The following is a 22,009-nucleotide window of genomic DNA, read 5'->3' as shown; positions in this document are numbered from 1 at the left end:
CCATCGATAACAATTAATTGTATTCCAAATATATAATCTAATGGTTAATGAAAAAGTCCACTTTGTGTTATTTTTTCTGTGAAACTGGTAATCACTGCTGCTTACCACCAGATTTCCCTTCTGGATGCAGGCTGCGCCGGAGCCCTGGATGACGCTATCCAGCACCTGCACGTCGCTGCTTGGCGAGTTGGAGCAGTTCCTCCGGCCCTGCCGGATCGCCTCCTCGATGTCCCCGAACCTAAAGGCGCACAGGGCAGACTTTCTGTCCGACCTGGAGAACACTCCGAACAGGTAGGCCTCTGCGCCCTGGCCGCGGTCGGTGTGGATGTCCACGGGGTACACTGACAGCAGCCGATTGTATATGTTCCCACTTAATCCACATTGCAGAGGCATCTGGATGTAGGACTCCGTGAGTTTCCTGCTCTCGGGGCCCGAGTTGGACTTCCTGGGTTGATCCGTGTCCAAGCAGATCCGCGCCAGGATGCTGTTGGGCTGGCTCTCCTTGTGCCCCGTCTTGGCGTCATTGTTTATCGCGATATACGAGTACGTCTTCTGCACGAACGCGTGGACAAAGTTGAGTTTGTTTTTAGTTTTAACCTCCTGTTTTATTTTGAACACGTTGTCCTCTGACGGGTTGATGTCATAGGTAAAAAGTCTGGATAAATCCTTGATGTTCAGAGAGCGGATGGCGATCTCCGGCGTGTTTTCGAAGCGCAGGTCCTCCTTGCTGTGGTTCTTGGGGAAGAACGCGGTGCCGGCCCCGGTGTAAGTGGCTCCCACCAGGAGCCGGGTGTTCCCCCCGTGGCTCCTGAACACCAGGCCCACGGTCGAGGCGTTGGGATGGTTGGCGGCGATGTTGAGCATGCTCGGAAACACCGTCTTCTCCCCCTGTGGCGGGAACTCCACCGCGATTTCCGAGATGTTCTCCAACTTCCTGAGCTCGCAGAAACCCTGGTACACCGAGCCGCACACCACCACCACCCCCTGCTCGGGGTCCAGCTCCAGCAGCTTGTTGTAGTTGTCCGTCAGGGACTTGGGGTGCTCGCAGGGCGCCTGGGGCAGCTGCGGTGCATGGCACAACAGGTTGTCCTGCACCGGCCCCGTGCGCTTCTCCACCTCCAGGCTCAGCGTGCCGTTCAGCTGGTAGATGGTGTTCACGGCGGCCAGGTACACGTTTCGCGAAACTTTGTCTACCACAAAGTTATTGGTGCGGTTCGGAGAAGCGAACGACTCGTGGATCTGGAGCGCGCTGGCAAGGCGCGGGCCGTGGGCACTCCAGCGCGTTCCCGACGCGAGGAGCACCGCGAGGAGCAGGGCGACTACCATCTCTGTCGAAGGAGGCATTTTTCCTTCTGGCCGGCTTCCGCGTGTTCTGCGCCGAGGGGTGCATTGAGTAAAGACTGAAATGCAATGTTTGTTCCTACGGCGACAATCCGAGAGGAAAAGCTGCTTCCTGCTCAACGCCTCGACCCAGAGTGACGTGATGAAGCGGATCGTGCTTCCTTTTCCTCGCCACAGCTCAGAGCTGTGAGCGCAGGCTGCCTCTGTCTCACCCCCACCCTCTCTCTCTCCCCCCCCCCCTCTCTCTCTCTCTCTCTCTCTCTCTCTCTCTCTCTCTCTCTCTCTCTCTCTCTCTCTCTCTCTCTCTCTCTCTCTCTCTCTCTCTCTCTCTCTCTCTCTCTCTCTCTCTCTCTCTCTCTCTCTCCCTCTCTCGTCTCTCCCCCTCTCTCTCTACAACGTAGCGTGAGCTCCTCAATTAGAACAGCACTATTGTAATTGGATCTGGTTAAAATATGAACCATCATCCTGGCTCTATTCTGACGCACAAGAAACGCATTTGCGTTTTGATATTAAAGCATTTTTACGCAACACATTTTTTTCCCATAGACATTTTAATCACACACTCTTCATTTATTTTCAGAGACAGCGGCTTTTAAAGGATGGACGGATACGTGTGACATCGGAGGAAAGAGATCTCCTTCTGTAAAAGGGACCACTTGATCACTGCTCCTCAACCTCACGGGTTCCGCTCGTCCTCGGGTTAATGACAGGTCGTTCGTCCACCTCCTGTTCTCTGCTATAGTCTCCACTCTCCAGTCTGCGGGATTAGTTCTGTAGATTGGTGAAGATACGCTCTGGGCACATAAGTGCCGTGAAAGTGCTACCAGATGGGCACAACAGCGCACCTTTCCCTGGGTTTGACATTCACTTCTACTCTGAAGAGCTTTTCGCCGGTTGTGGCTCATAAATATTCAAGCGCAACACATGTTCCTCTTTTAGAAATTCGTGAAAAGGTTCAGATTTCTGTAACGACTTAGATGGAATATGCCTTGGGTCATATGGGAGGGATGGCGGGGGGGGGGGGGGGGGGGGGGAGACACGTCTCCGAGAGCTCAATTGTCGGAACGAATATTATAGTGGGATGCACGATGGCAACCTGAATGTAACGAGTTATTCAGGCATTAAGTGCTGCTATAAACTAAGTAAATACATATATTGATCAAAGCTCACGCTAAATTTTTGCGCAATTTCTTTGGCTTTGTTTAACTCAGATTTCCCATCGGACACCCTCTCTTTCCCACAGGGTCTGTGCCCCACCAGCACTAGCACCACCAGCACCACCGGCACCGACACCTCCACTAGACGCGCTACTATTTTGACTGATAAGTGCGTCCCTTGTTTATCTTGGCGCGCCGCCATGCGCATCCAATCTGCCAGGGGAGAGTGCTCAGATAAAGCGCACAATTATGACCCCCCCCCCACACACACACACACACACACACACACACACACACACACACACACACACACACACACACACACACACACACACACACACACACACACACACACACACACACACACACACACACATACTTTAGCAACTAAACCACCAGGACCTTACCACCCGGCACCATGTATCTCATGTGCTTAGGTTTGGGGATCCAGTGCGTTTTGAGGGAGATAAGCGGGAGAGATTAGGTATGGTGGGGCTCAGGGCTGTCAGATATCAGATATCAGGGCGGAGGTGTGGCTGAGCTCTGCGGGTTGGCTATAAACCAAAATCATACCTCACAACCGATGGAGGTTGTGAAATAAATTATGACGGATTCGTTTAGGTGCGAATGTATTAGTGTAGTGGTGTTGAGATGTTGATGCCATTTATGTTGAGTTACTGATATCAAGATATATGGGTATTACCTAGGCCCAATCAATTATCATGGGAAGAGATCCAGCGTGGACTGCGCAGCTAACAATACAACTAAATGAGTTTACTTGACCGCTCTATTTCCCGATAAGATACCCCCGCGAGTGGGTGTGACCACACACTTCGCCTTGCTTGGAGAACTGAGGCAAAGCCACTTTAACACATGCAAGGCTTTATACCGCCACCTAGAGGTTTCCTCGCGAACGTGCTGACTCAAGAAAGGGCGCAGCTAAAAAGAAAACACACAAAATCTGTACAGTACTAATATATATTAAAAAAAAACGACAATCCACCATAATTTATTCAGGAATGCACTTTATTTATTCCATACTTAGAAAAGGACATGAGAAGGCACTGGAATGGTTGAACACATCCCTAAACCTGCTGTATCACAGGAGTCACTGCAAGGTCAAACTGGGGGGGGGGAGGGGGGGGTCCAAGGTCAGGCCCACGTCGTCAATGCTCCTCTGCTCCTCACCACGACCACCACACAATGGAGAAGCTCAATAAACACACAGGCCACCGCACGTCTCACTTCAGTGCAAGCGAACCCCACCCGTCCATGTGTGGAGCAACACCTAACGTCGCCGGTGATGAGTCGCTCAGTGAGGCAGAGCCGACGGGGGAACCAGGACCCGAGGGTACCCCCCCACCCCCGACCGGGACTACCGACTCAAACAGCTATTCCCCTCCCAAGTCTCAATTGAAAACACTTCTGCGCCGCCCGCCCGCCCTTTCCCGAACCTGGGTAAGGTTATCTCTGGCCGTGTGCTAAAGTGCGGCTGCACAGTCCAGTCCCGAGTTTTTTTACCATCTGCTGCTATCTCCCATTGAGCCACTCATCGAGTGTGTGCAAGTGAACTTCAGAAGAGCGCAGCCATCCTGCCCTGCCCTGCCCTTGAGCAGACGGGGGGGGGGCGGAGGATGAGGCCGGGGGTTGAACCTGGGGACTCTCCAGTCAAAGGGTGAAATACACAAACAGGAGAGGTTTACTGACGCGCGCCTTATTCACAGATGGCCAAGTCCATTTTTGTAATGACATTTCAACCACCGCTAATATCTCCCCAAGAGTTTAAGCGTGAAACATTTCTTCAACGTCGTGTCATTTGATTAACGATCAAGGACAACCTCCAATACTCTCTCCTTCTCTCACGCCGAGACGGGCGTCAGACTGGAAACATGAGATGGATTAGACTTTTCTTTTTGTTTTAGTATTTTTTACACAGGGAGAGCATTTGAAGGATTGGGCAATTTCCTACACACAGAAACGCACACACACGTCACACACACACACACACGCACGCGCAAACATGCTCGCACAAACGTACAAACACGCACACATCCAGGGCAGTGCACATCTCAACAGACATGATCACAGATGATATGGAGGAGCAATCCATTCCGTTGCGATTAGAACTGGGAGTGAATGAGCACCAGTGGTGTATAAAGTAGAATATTTCATGTTTTTTTCCCCTCACATTGTGGCTACATACGGCGAGGTCAAAGCAATTGTCCCGGCGATGATACCTCCGATGTAGTCCACCCCTACTCTGGCCCGTCTTCACTGTTATTATCATCAAGAACCGTTCGCTCTAATCTCTTCCTAATGAGAACATGCAGGTTTGCATGCTTAAATTTTGCACAAGACGGCAGATTTGCTTATGAATGAATAAGCAGTTTCTGGGATCCGACGGTTGTGTGGTAAAAAGTGGTCCATCAAAGCTTCTTCTCCTGTAAAAACAGGTTCCGCTTTTCATTCATGAGGGTTTCACACTTCATGCCCGTTCTTCAAACAACTCAGTCTCTATTAATTTAAAAGAAAGGAAGAAAGAAAGAAATGTTAAACGGTGCAATCGGTTTTTTTTTAGTATAAAGAGTAAGGAAGCACAAGGAGTCTCTAGTCATGAAACGCTGAAAAAGTCTTGGTCGTCCTTCATGTACGAGGAAAGGTTCTTCTCGCTGAGGGAAATTCATTTGAATAAAAGGTGGAGGAAAAATCTCTGTGAAAATCTTGCAAATGTTCCTTCATCCGAAATTGAAAAGGCATCCATCACGGACGTGCGGGGACTCTGTGTCGAAGGCACCCAGTCGAGGGATCATTACTTCATGCCTTTACAAAAGGGACCACAGACGTGAAATTACCCCACGGATTCCTGACTACGCCCTGGCTCTCGCCGGGCCACGAGAGGGCCATAATGCTACATGGTACTGAATAAAATAACGCTGAAAATAAAATAACATTAGAAAAAAATAAGAATAAATCACAATGTGCTCGATGAAAACTAAAAACAGAATGACACCGTGTTCTTTGAGGAGTAAGAACACCAAATAGCTCGTCACCTACAATGTAAACACAGTCTCTCCCTTGTGGTGGGGGCAGCCCCCCTTCCCCCCTCGTCTCTCTCTCTGCAGTCCAGACCGGCCCTCCCGCGCGCGCGTGTGCGTGTGCGTGTGTGTGTGTGTGTGTGCTCAGCCGATCGGAGCTCGTGTTCGGTGCTGGTCCACACGGCCCCCCCCCCCCCCCCTAAATCAAACGGGCGGAGGGTACATTCTTCTCCTACGCTTCGGGGATCGAAATTGCAACCGAGGGGGGTCGCGCTCCGCCCTCCTTTCCCCGCCGGTGGGTTAGTTTACCGCAGCGTCGCCTCGGCGACGCGGGGGCTGTTGGGGGCCGTCCCGTCATCTGGGGGGCTGCAGCGCCCGGTGGGTGTACCCCGAGAGCGCGTCCCAGTTCCTCCAGAGGAAGGCCAGCAGCACGATGAGCAGCAGCGTGGTGAGGGAGCGCGTGCGCGTCTTCATCAGCGGCACCACGCAGTTGGCCACGGTGGACACGAACACCAGCAGAACGGCCATGAGGGCCAGCAGCACGTTGATGAGCTTGCCCAGCAGGGTGCGCGCCGTGGCGTTCTCCAGGCCCTCCAGCTGCACCACCTGCTGCTGCTGCTGCTGCAGCTCCATCTTGGAGATCCGCGTCTGGCACGCCTCCAGAGCCTCCTGTTGGGGAGGGACGAGGAGCAACCGCCAGAGGGTTAGACAACCACGCCTACACCGAACACACCTACACCGAACACACACGCACTGTTAATGCAAGATGAATTGGATGCCAAAGCACAGCTTTGGCATCCAATTCATCTTGCATTAACAGTGCGTGTGTGTTCGGTGTAGGCCACCTGGAAGGCCAATCCAGACCCGGAAGCTCTGGGTTGTGTATACCTAGTTCACATTTCTTGTCTTTATAAGCCATACAAGAGAAACATGGTTGGTACAGGGATTACACACTTAACATAAAGAGGATAACAGCGCCCTCTGCTGCCAGGATGGATAAATGCAGGAAGGTGACTAATGCAAAAAGTTATGCAAAAGTAAGTTTCGTATTACTGTATCAAAAGCTATTGTGGACCGGATTGCGCATGTACTTTATATAGATGCTGTTCCCAAAGCGTTTCCCGTTATGATGAGTCAGGGAGTTTGTATGTTTAAAAACTATTTCATGGAAAATCCCTGGCTGTCCAACTCTGGATTAGAAATTAATGAAATAAAGGACATCATGGGACTTGATATCCTGTGTGTGTGTGTGTGTGTGTGTGTGTGTGTGTGTGTGTGTGTGTGTGTGTGTGTGTGTGTGTGTGTGTGTTTCCTTCTGCAGTGTATACCTGGATGTCTCTGGCTCTCTCGTAGGACTGGTAGGCGATTTTCTCCTCCATGCTGGCCAGCTCCTGTTTCAAGTTCAGGATCTCATTCTGATGAAGTTCAGTCAGGTCATTCAGCTGCTCCTCCAGACGCTCACACCTAAACACACACACACACACACACACACACACACACACACACACACACACACACACACACACACACACACACACACACACACACACACACACACACACACACACACACACACACACATGCAAACACACACACACACACAGAAAGAAAGACGTTTGAGGATAATTGGCTTAGAGATGACTCATCTTCTGATCCGACAGACCAATCACAGACAACCATTGGATGTAAGATGCCCAATAACAGACCCTATTAGTAGAAGAAAATAAAATGCGGTAAATGATAAAATGATGAGTGAGGGCAGCGGCGAGCCAGACAGTAGGAAAACAAGTGGAACCGTGACAGAGATACCTTTGATACGACCTCATACTTGTGTGTACAGTGACAACACGGATTAGTAATGGTGTACTCATCACACGAGAACAATAACAAGCATGCCGCTGTGCGCTACAGGTCAAGCTCAGAATAGACTCAGCCAATCAGAAAGTTTCCCTTTGAAACAAACACAACGTCACAAATGTCTGTATGGGTTACGGTCCACAGTGGACATGGTCCAAGCAGACCAAATAAAGGGCTTTCTAACCCTGGGAAAGAAAAGTCTTGTTCCTAGCTGAAGGGTTTAACATTGAGCCTTGTGGTTCTTATCTTTCACTCATCCGCTGTCTGCTTCTCCTCCTTAGACTGATACTTACACTCATTTCAGTCGGGGAATGTCTACTGTGTTACGCCACATAAAAACAGCGTATGTGTGGTTTTCTTAACATTCTGAAAGTACTCCAATCAACAGTAAAACACTACAATAAACACATTTTAACTATGTCCAATCCTCTTCAAGTCACATAGCTGACTTATAAATACTTAGTGGAACACGGCCCGCACATAACGGCCCCTTTCCTTAGCCTAACACAAGGACTAGAAATAAGTACCCGATTCGACAACAACATATCTTCAGGTCATGAAGACGGTTTAAGTAAGGTACAAGTCTTCACTCTGACACAACCGTGGATCACGAGTGACCCCCGGCCCCCTGCCTCCGGCTCCTCACGTACCTGAAGCGCTCCTCCTGCAGGGCCTGCATCACCACCGCGTAGTCCCTCTGGTAGTGGCTCTTCAGGCCCTCCAGCTTCTCCTCCAGCCGCGTCTGGCCCACCCTCAGGTCCTGCACCTCCTGCAGCAGCAGGTCCAGGTTGGAGCTCTGGCTCCTCTCCAGGGTGATCCCCTTGGAGCTGGGCGGGCCCCCGGGGGCCCCCGTGATACTGTTGGCCCCGGCGGAGCCCGACGTGGCGCTGGAGCAGTCCTCCTCGCTGCCGTACTTGGGGCTGGAATGGTAGTGGTGGCCGACGCTGCCCAGCGAGCGCCCCCCCGCCCCGGCGGCCCCCTCCTCCCCGGCCGCCGTGGGGGGCTCCTCCATGGAGGCGATGTTGTCGGCGCTGCCGAACTTGTTGCGGATCAGGGAGGCGATCTCCCGCGGCTTGGAGACCACGGCGCCGGCGGCCGAGTGCGTGGCGTGGGAGATGGTTGACAGGCCCCCCTTCACGCTGTCCACCACGCCCCCGCTGAAGCCCGTCACCTTGGCCCCCACGTCCTTCAGGCCCTGCTGCATGTCCCGCAGGACGTCCTTGGGCTGCCGGGGGATGCCGTTGTGCTCCACCTCCCGCAGCTTGCGGTGGTAGTGCTCCAGCTTCCTCTGCAGCTGCTGGATGGTCTGCGCAGACTTTTGGTTCTTCTTCTCAAAGACCTGGCAGGCACGGGGGGGGGGGGGGGACACAGGTTGGAATAAGAGGGAAAAAAACATTGGTCGGGCTGATCTGCCTCGATATGATCGGTATGGCATTATAGCGTCTTCGTGGGATACGAGAATCGATACACTTGCGCCCCAAAAATTTTTTTCCCCCCATATATAAATATATTAATAACACTTTAAGACTCAGTTTGGGCCATGAATAAAAGGCAATATCCATTACTTTAGTTTTTCTCCTTGTCATTTCGTTTTCATATTTAGACACATAATATATCCTGATATATCGTTAGAGGATTCTCTTACAATGTATTGATTATCGCAGAATGGCGCCGTTATCGGTACCGCGGGCCGTGTATCGGTTCTGAGATGTCTCGGTTCTGAAACGTTTTAACGCGGTCACGGGGACTCCACATAAGAGGGCCAGCCGAGGCGCGGCTCCTCCCGTACCTGCTTGATGCGTGAGCTCTGCTGCTTGTCGGCGTTGTTGGCCAGCTTGAGGTACTCGGCCACGTTGTCGTCCCGGGCCGTCTGCTCGATCTTGATCTGCTCCGTGAGCTTGAGGATCTTCTGCTGCAGCTGGGCGATGGCCTGCTTGGTGCGCTGGGGGTCCGGCGTGGCGTCCTCGGCCCCCGCAAGCGCTCCGTCCGCCCCGCACGACAAGCCCAGCGGGGACTGGGCCAGGCCGCCGGCATCCAGCCGGTCGATCTGGAGACGGGAAGGAAGGGGATGTTAGGAGATGTATTTTTGTTCTGCTGACAGGCCGTAAACAGGGCCTCTCGTGACGGGGAACAGCGGTGGAGGGTGTTACTGTGGGGCAATTCCCCTCAAGAGGAGACGAAAAAGAAGTAAGATCCCAGTTCCTTCTGTGGAATGGATACCTATCCGTTTCTGTGAGAAATGAAAATGAAAATATCGCAAAGCATTTTCGTTAAACACCTCCCCCCAAACCCACCCACACACACACACACTGTGTTTAGAAAAACTGTACAGTATTTACAGTGCAGTTGATTCAATTAAAATTAATTAATTAGCATTAAACAGTATACGGACAGAGGTGCAGCTATAATCAAGCCCCTCAGAAGAGAGAAGACAAATCAATAAGAAGATAGGACAGTGGATCCATATCGACCTCTGCCAACGTCTGACAATCCCAAGCAAAAGCCAAGACTCCATATATGGTAATACAGGTGTTTTACGCATCCGCCTCAATGCTTGGTTTAGTGGATGCCAAAAAATGAGTAATATGATGACAAGCGCCTCTGTTGACAAATCAAAGCTCACGGTATCAGGTAAAAAAAAAGTGGTATTGTATTATGATAATCTTATCAGACAGGTCAATCTTCAGAAATAAGACTTCGCACTCGCAGCAGGCAATATACACATGTGATATCTGTCATTAAAAAATAAATAAAGCAGAGCGCATCGCGTCTCACCTTCCCATTCCGCAGGCGAAGCAATTGTTCCCAATGCATTTTCTCCAAAGAGATTTTATACTTCCCACTTTCATCAATCGGGCGAATTCTGTTAATAATCATTAAATTGATAGGCACGAACCCCGAGCCGTGTGTTGCCCGGCTGCCGGTTGTGCTCCAACTGACTCCTGCCCGTCGGGAGTCTTCAGCCTCACCTGAAACCGTCTCCCCTCGCGTTTGTTTGGCTCCGCCCACAACTCGTCTACTCGCTCTAAACTGAAACTAGGTGACATCATCCTCTGAGTTCGAGTCAAACGCCAATCGTTGTTATCCGCTCGTGCTCGCTCCCTTAAATATAGCTCCTAGGCAAGCCAAATGGCAACATCCGGGAACTAATTAGAAGTTAAGTCAATGTGTTGATAATAAATAATGATTTAACGGTCATCGTTTCCACCAAAAATAAATGATCACAGACATGCCGTTATCATATCCCCGAGCTAGCGTTCTCTCGGTGGGTCTATCACTGGAAGTTTTACAAAGAAGCGCTGATATAACCCGAAATTCATCGCAACCTTATCTTTTTTTTAGTATCCTTTGAGACAAAAATGTACTCGATCCAGTTGGACATGACTGTTACAGGGCACTGTGTATTATATATGTAAGGTTTGACTTGAACTTTGTCTCTTGAGTTGCCAGCCAAAAGAAAGTCTTGGCACAGAACAAGAATAACCAGTACCGTTCACATTGCGCGCCTCCCTGCCGAGGGCAGTGTGATACTGTCTGCATTCGGGCTGATCTACGAATATCTAAAGTGGGACTGCTGCTACGACACTGCCTATTTTCAACGGTGTTTCTGAAACAACCCCTTAGTCTTACAAAACAATTAAAATCTTCGATTACAGGAAACTTGACTTGACTTGAGCAAATTATACTGTTTCTCGATGCCAATTAATAATATGTCTCTAGGTAGACAATACATACTGCAGTATATGATCAAAGGTCGTGGACTAATTTAAAGGAGGAATTTAAATGACACACCTAATCAATGTGGTGGTCTCCTGAAGAGCAAGAAATAGATAAAAGGGTGCAAAGGAACACTGTTGATTACTCTGCACTGCAAACAAGTTGACCCTTTACCAGCTTCTGATAAGATGGGGCGGCTCACAGACACTGACCCATTACAATCATACTAGTTTGGTTTGACAGCATGATAAACATACATTAAGCAGAGTTACGTACAACTAACGTAACAATGAGCCCACACTGTCACACACATCCATGTTAAAAATAATTCATCAGGTATGTTCGTCAGGGTGTAGGTTTGTTTCATCCAGCAATGTGTATGTATTCCCTGTCATTGGCTTAAGGTCTCACGGCCAAACAGGTTCCATTGAAATATGAGACCATGATGTCATGTTGGCATAGCTCGATAATGGCTCATGTCCAGCCATGCTTTCGATGGACATCATTCCCAGCAACGGAGATGGCTTCATATTTGTAAATGTGTCTGTGACAGACTCAGCTGAAGGGGCACATGTAATTTATCAGAGTGATTACAGCTGAACATGTTTATTTGCTGAGCCATTATCAGGAAGGAGAAGAAGAAACTTGACACAAACACACACACAGAAACCCGCACAGATATACACACAGACACATACACATAGACTTAGGCAGAGTTTTCTCTCTTCTAAGCTTGTGTCTGTCTGTCGGCCTGATGGGTTTGGCTGTGCAACCGTCTGTAAAGCAGAGGGAGCTCCCATCCACAGGAGGCCTGTTCAAAGCCTATCCAAGCCTTTGCAGACAGACCAATTGACAAACATGTCAAATGAACAGGCATTTGTCCACCATTCTCTGTTAAATAGATGTGTGCTCTATATGTGCAGGTGTATGTCAAACACAGTTGACATACTAGAGGCAGTTCACCATGTTGTGTGCTCCCGCATTCGCACACACCCTTATGCACATTTGCACACACCGATGTGCACACCCACACGCACCCACACCCACCCACATGCACACGCACACGCACACACACATACACACACACACACACACAGTTACATAGAACTTATTCAATAGCTAGTTTTAAGTACAATGTTACCGTTGAAGGCGATCTAGACCTTGATCTAAATTATTGAAATACTTGCTTATTGTTTGCAATGACAAGAGAGCACCACAATACAATTAATCATATTAATACAATAATAACAGCGTCAACTAGAAGCCGGATTTCAACATCAACAATTAATTATTTTGCGAAAGGAAGTACAACATAGCATCTTATACAGGAGGTTGACGCAACCCTCTGGCATTAGCTCTTTCCTCAAAACCTGTGCCTGAAGTTTTGTGTATCACATGTATGATAATGAAAGCATGAAAATATTTAATTATAATTTAGTTATACTTATGGTTATTAAATAAGTTATAGCAACTTTTACTAACAATTCATAAAAAACAATCAACAATTATGCTGAATAATTGGTGGATAAATGATGTTACTGTCTATAAAATGCTAGATTTCATCAGCTTTCGTTATTGTTGGCAAAGGAGTTGAAGCAGATCAGCAGGTGGAGGGATAAGACCTGTATCATGCTGATGAACATCTTTCCATTGGCATATCTTGCACGCAGTAGAATAGTGTGGCATTTATTATTCCAATGAACTATCATTAAATTGATTGACCTCCTCGAGAAAAACATAACAACGGCGACACAGCAGATGCCCAGCCATGCATCAATTAAAAATTATACAATGTAATTATAAATGTAGATCAATATCATGAGAGAAAAACAATTATTATGATTTCAGGTCAAGGGTTAGTTTTAAACCATTTTGAAAGTGGATATTATTAGAAAGTGCTACTGTGAGAGCGTTGGCCTTGATCTGTAGAGATATAAATATTGAGGTGTGAAAACAAGAGGCGACCTCAAACCCTGACTCTCAAACGCTTGTCATCGGGGAAGTAAAATCCATATATTATTAATATTTGTTCATGTTTTTAATAATACTACTTCACTATGAATAAATAAAAAAGATGAACATCTTAAGAGATCCTGTGTTGTTGTTGATACCAAGTCACAGTTACAGTATACGCTCTCTCTCACCCTTTCTCTCTCTTTTTCTCCACTCTCTCTCTGTCTCTCTCTTTGATAAATGTCAGCTATAATTGTATGCATTGCCTGCATCACAGTTACCATAAAGCGCAATAAAGCTTAAACCCATTAGCCTTCTTAATTATATTTACCTTGTCAGTTAACTCGCCTCTGACTCCGGTCGAGTGCCTTTGAGCTTCCTGTACCTCCGGCTCCAGTTTCCCTCTGCGAGGTGCCGGCGACATACATCCACAAGGGATACTGTGACACCCCATCTCATTCTGGGAACGAGTCCCCGCCACCCTGCCCCCCCCCCCCCCACCCACCTACCCAGCACCCCCGCTCAGTGTCGCATTACGCCCTTCTAAGAAGTGGTGAAAAGCTGAAGAGGTGATTCATCTCTGTGTGCTGCTGCTCTGCTGCCTGGAGCCGCCGGGGAGCCACGGCTCATCCTTTTATTGTCGGTACAAAACAGAGCATGAGATGAAATGGCTGCGGCACAAAGAACGGCCTCCAGGAGGGTCTTGGTCGTTTGGATTCTTGGCCTCAGCCCCACGCGCACCGCAGGGCCATTGGTTCTGCTGTCCGAGCGGACGGAGAAGTGGCCCCTGATTGGTTGTCTGTGTGATTCTCAGCCGTCCTCTCTCCATTCTCACTGCCTCTGTCCTCACCGTGAACCGCTCTCTCTCTCGCCGCGGGGCCGCGTCATCGCTGACTGCCTGAACTTCAAACCATCTGATTAGCCGGGGCGATCTTTGACCGATTCTGATCATTAATGTCAGTGCATAACTCAACATGATGATAAAAGTGGACTTATCACAAAGTCTGTTCAAAAACTGATAAAACGAACAAGTGTAGGTTATTGCCTCGGCTATGGCTAAAACATGAGCACTTGTGATTCATTCATCCCATGTCTCAGATTATTGAGAGCAAGGCATAGTGGGTGAGAATCAAATAAAGTGTCATAGACAATATGGGAAGATAGTAGAAGGTACTTTCAGACGTTTAAAACCCCCGCCCCCCCCCATGATTTTTACAGTCATAAATATTGAAATCATACAAACAATGAGTTATGTTGAACAAGACTCAGTATTCTGGCAGAAACCCAAACACTTTTTTTATCGTTATGTTATTGGAATATGTTTAGCAATATCAATCCTCCTTCCATCCTCCCATTCATCTCCCTTTTCATTTTTTGCTCAAAATATTTTACTCCTTGATAGTCCCCCCTGACTGTGGCAAATTTACTACAGCAGACTTTGACACTGGCAAAAAAAAAGAGGAATACACCCTTTTGAGCTTCATTAATGAGATTCTGACCAGCAACAATGAAGCCTATTCAGCAGCCTTGGAATATTACATAACTGTGTGTACCACTGAGCAAGAGACACTTAAAAACACAAATGAACACACACTAACGCCCGGTAGTACTAATAACCTTTAAAACCCACTAAATCTTCCTCACACACATACGCACACACGCGCACACACACACACACACACACACACACACACACACACACACACACACACACACACACACACACACACACACACACACACACACACACACACACACACACACACACACACACACACACACACAGACTGCAGTGCCTACTACTAACTGACACCACAGTAAACACACACCAGCAACTTGGCTCCAGGACAACTTAACCCTACATGGCTTGCAAAGGAGGCCCAATCCGGCCACCGCAGATCCCTTAAGTCCCCGTGAGAACAACACAAAACCCCACTTAAACCCAGGCCGTTGGTCAGCCAGCTCTAAGGTTACACAACACAGCCCCGCTCTTCATGGAGGACTTACAACCAACCGGATTCGTCACAGGTATGGTAACCTCATCACGTGATCGATGAGGGAACAGATGCGCTCCTTGTGTTGTGTAATGTATATGATATACATGTGATATGTCTTTATGGTTCTTTAAATACAGAGGGATACAATCAAATCAACTGTAATTTCTCATCATAGTGCTGGCATGGAATAATAGATTATCTGTCGTTTTAGGGTAAAACATCCTAAAGAATGCAACAATTTATATCTTGGTAAAACAATCATGTTGTCTGGTGTTTTTTGAAAACACACACACACACACACACACACACACACACACACACACACACACACACACACACACACACACACACACACACACACACACACACACACACACACACACACACACACACACACACACACAATTCACAGGTGGAGACTCACAGTAGTGGGAGGTGTGGCAGAGGTAGGTGGTGGTGCAGGGGGCTCGGCAGTTATCAGATTGAGGATGACATCCATGTCTGGGACGAGTAATGCTAACAGCCCAGCCTCTCAGTCTGACTGTCTGTCTGTCTGTCTACCTCACCGTCTGTCCGTCCCCTCAGGGCAGCAGCAGAAATGTGGAGCATGAAGATAAGATAGTTGCAGCAGAAGACCTCCCATGACCCCTGGACCCACTGGAAAAAAAACAGACCCTACTGGATACAAAGTCCTGCAGACAATAGGCCCCTCCACTCAACCCGGGATTCCTGCGACCAGAAGACACCCCACTGAAGACACAGCTCTACTATGACAGTGAGGAGACCCAATGTCTGGACCGGGGCGGGATGATGAAATGTCCGGAGAATTCATAGAGAGCGCTCCCCGGTGCACTTCCAGCAGTGAACCGTGGCCCTCCCTGCCGGGTTCAGGGGCGGGGCTTGCTAGACGCTAGCCACAACCAGCTGAGGAGCTAACTCCTATCAGCCATTCCTCAGAGTCCGTGCGGACGCTGCACAAACACACACACACACACACACACACACACACACACACACACACACACACACACACACACACACACACACACACACACACACACACACACACACATTCCGCAGCGGGTCAGCACATAGAGCCTACTGAGTGGGTATGACAAGGGCAGCCCCCAGAGAGAGACGAAAAAAGTGTCTGAGCGGGTCTGAGTGAACGTGGGGTGACGTTAGGGAGTGAGCGAGGGCGGTGGAACCCAATGTCCGTACCGAGACGAAGTGGAACTCACTGTTGGCAGGGGAGCAATGTTCTGAAAGTTTTTATCTGTTTGCAAAAATCCTCTGAGAGAAGGAGAGAGAAAGAGAGCGAGAAAGAGAGAGAGGGAGAGAGGGAGAGAGAGAGAGAGAGAGAGAGAGAGAGAGAGAGAATAATGGGCGGATGTGAAGAAAGAGAGAGGGCAGAGGGGAGGCAACAGCCCCCTAGGAGCTGTCACTGAGTGGGAGGAAGTAAGGAAAGAAAGGGAGAAAAGGGGGAGGCAGTGGGTGAGAGAATCGCAGAGCGGGGGCTTAGATGAGGACGAGGAGGAGAGGGGGGGGGGGGGGGGGGAGGGGGGGGCTGGTCTTTTCATCTTTTGGGAGTTTCTAGGCCAGTTCAACTCCAGAACGGTGGCCAAGTGCATGCGGTTCAATCTCATGAAGGAGACAAGGAAAAAAGAATCCTTAATTTCCCTCCTTTCAATTATCACTCGCAGCTTGATTGTCAGCGCCAATCAGCTTCCAGCGAGTCATAGTGCTGGGATGAATAACCCCCCATAGCTTGCGTAGGGGAACCGACGGGCTTAGAAGCTCTGGTAATAACTCAGCATACCTCACAGGACCCAAGCAATTAGCCTTCTGCCTAATGAGCCATCTTGTATTTTGGACTCAGCGCTCCGTGCTGCTACATAAGCTGCTATACGTGCTCCCTGAGTCCCTGCAGAAGTTCCTTGAGTCATATGGATGACGTAGGAGGAAAGATTCTGTTAAAACCATTAAAACAACCGTGTTTACTCAGAGATTAACCCTCTTTACAGATTACACATATGATGACTGATGGCTTGCTTGTGTAAATGTTACGTGTACATGACATGTGTGCATGTGTGCATGCCCATCCAACAGGCAATTATCACCCGCTATAGGAACGTTTGCGGTATATCCTTTTCATTAATCACAACCTTAATAAAATCTATGTTAGAAGAAGCAAAGGGCAGCACTCGGGGGGCTCTGGGAGGGAGGGAGGGGGCGGGGGGCTACCGATGTGAGGAAAGGAATCCTTATACAAGATCTCTTACACAAGAAGTGCTTCAAAACAAATAAATATATACATTTAGACACGTACATTTCCGCAGTCCCTTGCTGTAGACTAAAGAAAACACTCAGTTGTCGTTATACTGGCCATCACTAATTCTGCCATTTTATCACCGGCCGCCATCAACAGGCCCCATTCAACCAGCTCTGTCCAGGACATTTAACATTTTAACTGAATGAACTCTTCAAGTGCATGTGTTGTCTCCCCAGGGAAACGGAGTTAGCTGAAATACATGCAGGGCTCTCAAATGGCACACACACACACTCACACACACACACACACACACACACACACACACACACACACACACACACACACACACACACACACACACACACACACACACACACACACACACACACACATACACAAACACACACACAAACACACACACACACACACACACACACACACACACAAACACAAACAAACACACACACACACACACACCAAAATACAAAGACACTGACTGCACCATATAAAAGCAAATGACATTTGCTGAAACTAATGTGCCTTGTTCCTTAGAATCCGCTCTACGGCCATTGAAAGACCGTCATTCCTGCTTCGGGTTTTAAGTAAAAACATCTCCTCACCGGTGATCTCATCTACCCATAACCTGTCACTCAGGGACTCTCTGGAGTCCGGGCGGGCCCCGGTCGGGCCCCGGGCCTCATGGAGACCGCATTCCATAGTAGCATGCCTTTTAAACATTCTCCAAATTGCAGAGCGGCTCCGCAAGCGGTGACTGGAGGGGGGCAGAGTGGGAGGTAGAGTGGGGCAGAGTGGGAGGCAGAGTGGGAGGTAGAGTGGGAGGCAGAGTGGGAGGTAGAGGGGGAGGTAGAGTGGGAGGTAGAGGGGGAGGTAGAGTGGGAGGTAGAGTGGGAGGTAGAGGGGGAGGTAGAGTGGGAGGTAGAGTGGGAGGCAGAGTGGGAGGTAGAGTGGGAGGCAGAGTGGGAGGTAGAGTGGGAGGTAGAGTGGGAGGTAGAGTGGGAGGCAGAGTGGGAGGCAGAGTGGGAGGCAGAGTGGGAGGTAGAGTGGGAGGTAGAGGGGGAGGTAGAGTGGGAGGTAGAGTGGGAGGTAGAGTGGGAGGTAGAGGGGAGGTAGAGGGGAGGCAGAGAGTGGGAGGCAGAGTGGGAGGTAGAGTGGGAGGTAGAGTGGGAGGTAGAGTGGGAGGTAGAGTGGGAGGTAGAGTGGGAGGCAGAGTGGGAGGTAGAGTGGGAGGTAGAGTGGGAGGTAGAGTGGGAGGTAGGAGCTGGGGGCGTGGAGAGAGAGACGCACCGCAGACGGTCTCCGGAGAGGGGCCGTCGTACCTCGTCGTCGGCCTCCCTGGCTGAGATTACAGCCCAGGATGGATGAGCGCTGATGAGGAGCAGACGATGACACACTCGCGACGGCGCTGGAGGCCGGGAGCGTCCACAGACGCCACGCTCACATTCCACTAGTTAGGCTCCCCTGGGCTCAAAGCGAACTCCCTGGATGGAGCACAAAGCAACGGAGAACGGCTCGCACCTCGGGTGTGTGTTCTGCTGATTATCTGATGGAATGTATTACGTTGCCAGGACAACAGTCAATATGATACACATGAGCATCTGGGGACTGCTATAGATATGTGTCCAAACAAGGTAGAAGAATATCTAGATTTCCAAAAGGATTTATGTCAAACACTAAATAGTAACACTTATAAATAACTAACTTATTTAGTAAAGTTAAGTCTCCCGTGGATATTAATACGCAAAAACTTTTGAGGTTGAGGGAGTTCCAAACAAATATACACACATTAAAAGGGTTAGCAAATATCTTTTGACAAATGTCATCCAGTGGAAGAAACAAGCAGTCCCAGCTAGTGGAGCAAACCCGAGCGGGGCTGCTTATTGTTATTCAGAGGAGCGAGGTCACTCCCAGCAGCCCCGCCAGAACATTCTGGGAGAGTCTGGGGACCCGAGGCTGGGGTGAGCAACATACAGTCTGTAACAAAGAGCCAGGACTGAAAACTGAAAGATATGCCAAACGCACTAGGTAGGGGAGACATAGATATAGACACAGGAAGGAGGAAGAGGATGTAGGCACAGAGGATGCATCGGGTTCATGGGAACATTTAAATCTGAGTCCAAAGTCAGCTGAACCAGTGGGAATATACATTTTTTTTTAGTGTTTCGCCTTTCCTGTGTTTAGTTACCATAGCACCATAGCAAGGGCTGGATTGCAATTTCTCAATGAATCAGCTTACCTTTGAAGATTCTGAATGAAAAGCTGTGTTGGTATGGTTATAATCGTATTTTTTCTGCAGACATTTAAAAAAATAAATAAAAAAAGTACAACAGATACATAAACATAATAGTCCTACATATGTTCTAGCTGCCTTTGATAAAACAGTTTGGCCCAGTTTGACTTATTACTAACATACAGCTATGGTTTAGAGGGAAGAAAATCCCATAAGAATACAGGGTGATGCCTGCAATAGTTGCAGCACGGTCTGCCAGTGTAACCAGTTATGTAAAGAGGCAGAAGAAGAGCAAAGGCTTTGTTTGTTCGGCACTGAGGATGATTCAATCCTGCAAGAGGAGCCCGGCTGGTGGGGACAGGGCCCCACTGAACAACAGCCAATAGACGGAAGCCTGGCCCTCCCGCCCCGTCCCATTCCTAGCGGTCCAAACCCCTATGTTCCACTTCCTGTCCGGATCAATGGAGCCTATTAGCAGTTACATAAACCGTTGGGCACTTCAGCTATGGAGGCCCTGCCGGGGCTGGAGGGGTCAGAGAGTGTGAAGGGGTCTCCGTGGCCAACCCAAACACGACAGCAACAACACAGAAGGGCCAACATACAGCCATACTGTTATGACTGGGCTGGGTTGCATTCCTTGGCCGGTGGCAAAATAAGGTGAAGGATTGTATTGCTGTATTATTGGCACGGCTATTGTTTACATCTTACCCAGCCGGTTCTGCAATATGGAGACACAAAGGGGACTATTTCAAAATGGCAGCCCTGGCTGTGTCCGGTTCTGTACAATACACAGAGTGCTGACAGCCTTTTCATTGCCAGGGGGCTGCAGAGATTTATGACAATCGCTGCTTACATTTGGTCCCCAGTGTGTTTGGCGTTTCCTCACTTTACGATCAGATATTGACCTCACAACTGGGACTGAGGTCAGACAAGGCAAAGAAAAGCCATGAAAGATACGACACTGTGTAAATTAGGGATTAGGGACGGTGCCATTGGTACTGTGTGAAGAAGGAGAGAGTGCAGCGTACAAATCAAATAACTTAAACCACGGTCCACGGTTTAAGTTGTGGTCCGGGGAGTCTTTCCTTGGCCTTTAGAAGGCTCAGGGGTGGTGGCTTTGTGAAGCTCTTTCAGACTGCAGCTGGGATTATGGGCTACAGAAACATTCTACTTGAAATAAAGTCAAATGACGTTTTGACCAATTGGGAGGATATCAAATACCACTACGAGGTGGATTCACATCACATCCTGTGCGCTGACCTTCTTGCCAGGATTAGGAGTATGTCTCCGTAAAGTTCAGACATCACTAAAACCAAAACCAGTAGAACCAGTAGGCCTTTGATTAAAAGGTGAACTCCCGCGACGCCCTGGTGGTTCATCGGGTAGAGCGCTTACCATTAAGGTCTATTCCTTACCTCAGCGAGCGGGGTTGGATCTCTGCCCGCGGTCCTTTGCTGAATGTCTTCCCCTCTCTCTCCCATACCTTTCTGTCTTACTCTACAATACAAAGGGACAAAACCTTCAAAAATAAAATATAGAAAAAATAGGTGAACTGGGTGAAATCAGTTATGATTGGTGTGTATTGGTATTATAGCTGTACACACTGATCATGATAAAATAGCTATTGGCCTCTGGGAAGAAAAATTTCAAATGTATTTTTAGAAAGTCCAGGTCAAGAAAGGGAACGGTGAAACTGAAAGTACGATGCCACACTGCATTCCAAATGCACTTTCCTTTTTACCCATTTAATTAGAAATTACTCATCTGAACCTAATCTGCCCCAAACCCAAACCTGTAATTCCCCCCCGTTTTCATGATGTCATTCCTCAGTTGTAAAACAGCTCTATTTGTTTTTATCTTCTTTTCTGTAATGTTGTGTGGTTCTTTGTGTAGCCTGTCTCAGTAGAATAGCTATGGCCCATTTAATTTGCATATTTAGGGGAATTTTGCCCAGACATCACTTCTTCACCTGCCCTTAGGGTGAAATCTCTGCCACCTTGATAAAATACATTCCAATGCACAAGGGTTTGTTAGGAAAACCAATCAGATAAGGGCCAGATAAGGTCACTGTTAGACTTGCAGGATAAGCATATCCTGCCCAACAACAAGAAAACATCTGGGGCGTGACCGACTGTGCTGCAATAGAGGTAAGGATTGAAGATACGATATTAAGGTGATGCAGTTATACGTATCGTCCACCAGGGGGAGCCCAAAACTATTCTAACGATGGCGCACATTTGGAACTAAACATGAACAATCTTTTTTTGTGTCACCACTGGTCTGTGTGCTGTGCCTCCGCCATTTCCTGACATATTCTTGATTTTTAGGATATTCCTGCGCCATATTTACCTCCAAAAGCCACGCACATGATAATTAGCCCATGGTTGACACCGTGGCTTAGTGTCCGGAAACAGCAAAAAAGGGAATCTAAG

The 22,009-nt window shown here is 48.6% G+C and overlaps 2 protein-coding genes across 10 annotated transcripts in view; both read right to left on the bottom strand.

The window, feature by feature from the left end:
- plxnd1 (plexin D1) overlaps positions 1-1,536 on the bottom strand; it is a gene marked incomplete in the record, with an annotated part of 60,583 nt that extends 59,047 nt beyond the window's left edge. Inside the window, 1 exon segment of the mRNA XM_030353398.1 lies at positions 106-1,536. Coding sequence (XP_030209258.1) covers positions 106-1,344 — 1,239 coding nt within the window.
- A 1,970-nt stretch (positions 1,537-3,506) lies between these two features.
- The window catches only part of tmcc1a (transmembrane and coiled-coil domain family 1a), a 39,968-nt gene continuing 21,465 nt past the window's right edge, over positions 3,507-22,009 (bottom strand). For 5 of the 9 annotated variants that reach the window (XM_030352989.1, XM_030353006.1, XM_030352998.1 and 2 more), the window contains 4 exons: positions 9,180-9,437; positions 8,041-8,729; positions 6,862-6,997; positions 3,507-6,202 (listed from right to left, as the gene is read on the bottom strand). In XM_030352989.1, the coding sequence (XP_030208849.1) occupies positions 5,888-6,202; positions 6,862-6,997; positions 8,041-8,729; positions 9,180-9,437 (1,398 nt within the window). In that variant the 3' untranslated portion in view covers positions 3,507-5,887. Of the gene's footprint in view, positions 6,203-6,861; positions 6,998-8,040; positions 8,730-9,179; positions 9,438-10,165; positions 13,553-15,481; positions 16,584-22,009 lie in introns of those variants that run through there. The other 4 variants (XM_030353018.1, XM_030353028.1, XM_030353013.1 and 1 more) reach the window with 4 other exon arrangements.

Source organism: Gadus morhua, chromosome 1, assembly GCF_902167405.1.
Source record: "Gadus morhua chromosome 1, gadMor3.0, whole genome shotgun sequence".
Classification (NCBI taxonomy): Eukaryota; Metazoa; Chordata; class Actinopteri; order Gadiformes; family Gadidae; genus Gadus; species Gadus morhua.
Note: the sequence above shows the minus strand (reverse complement) of the source record. Positions and strands in the feature narration are given on the sequence as shown.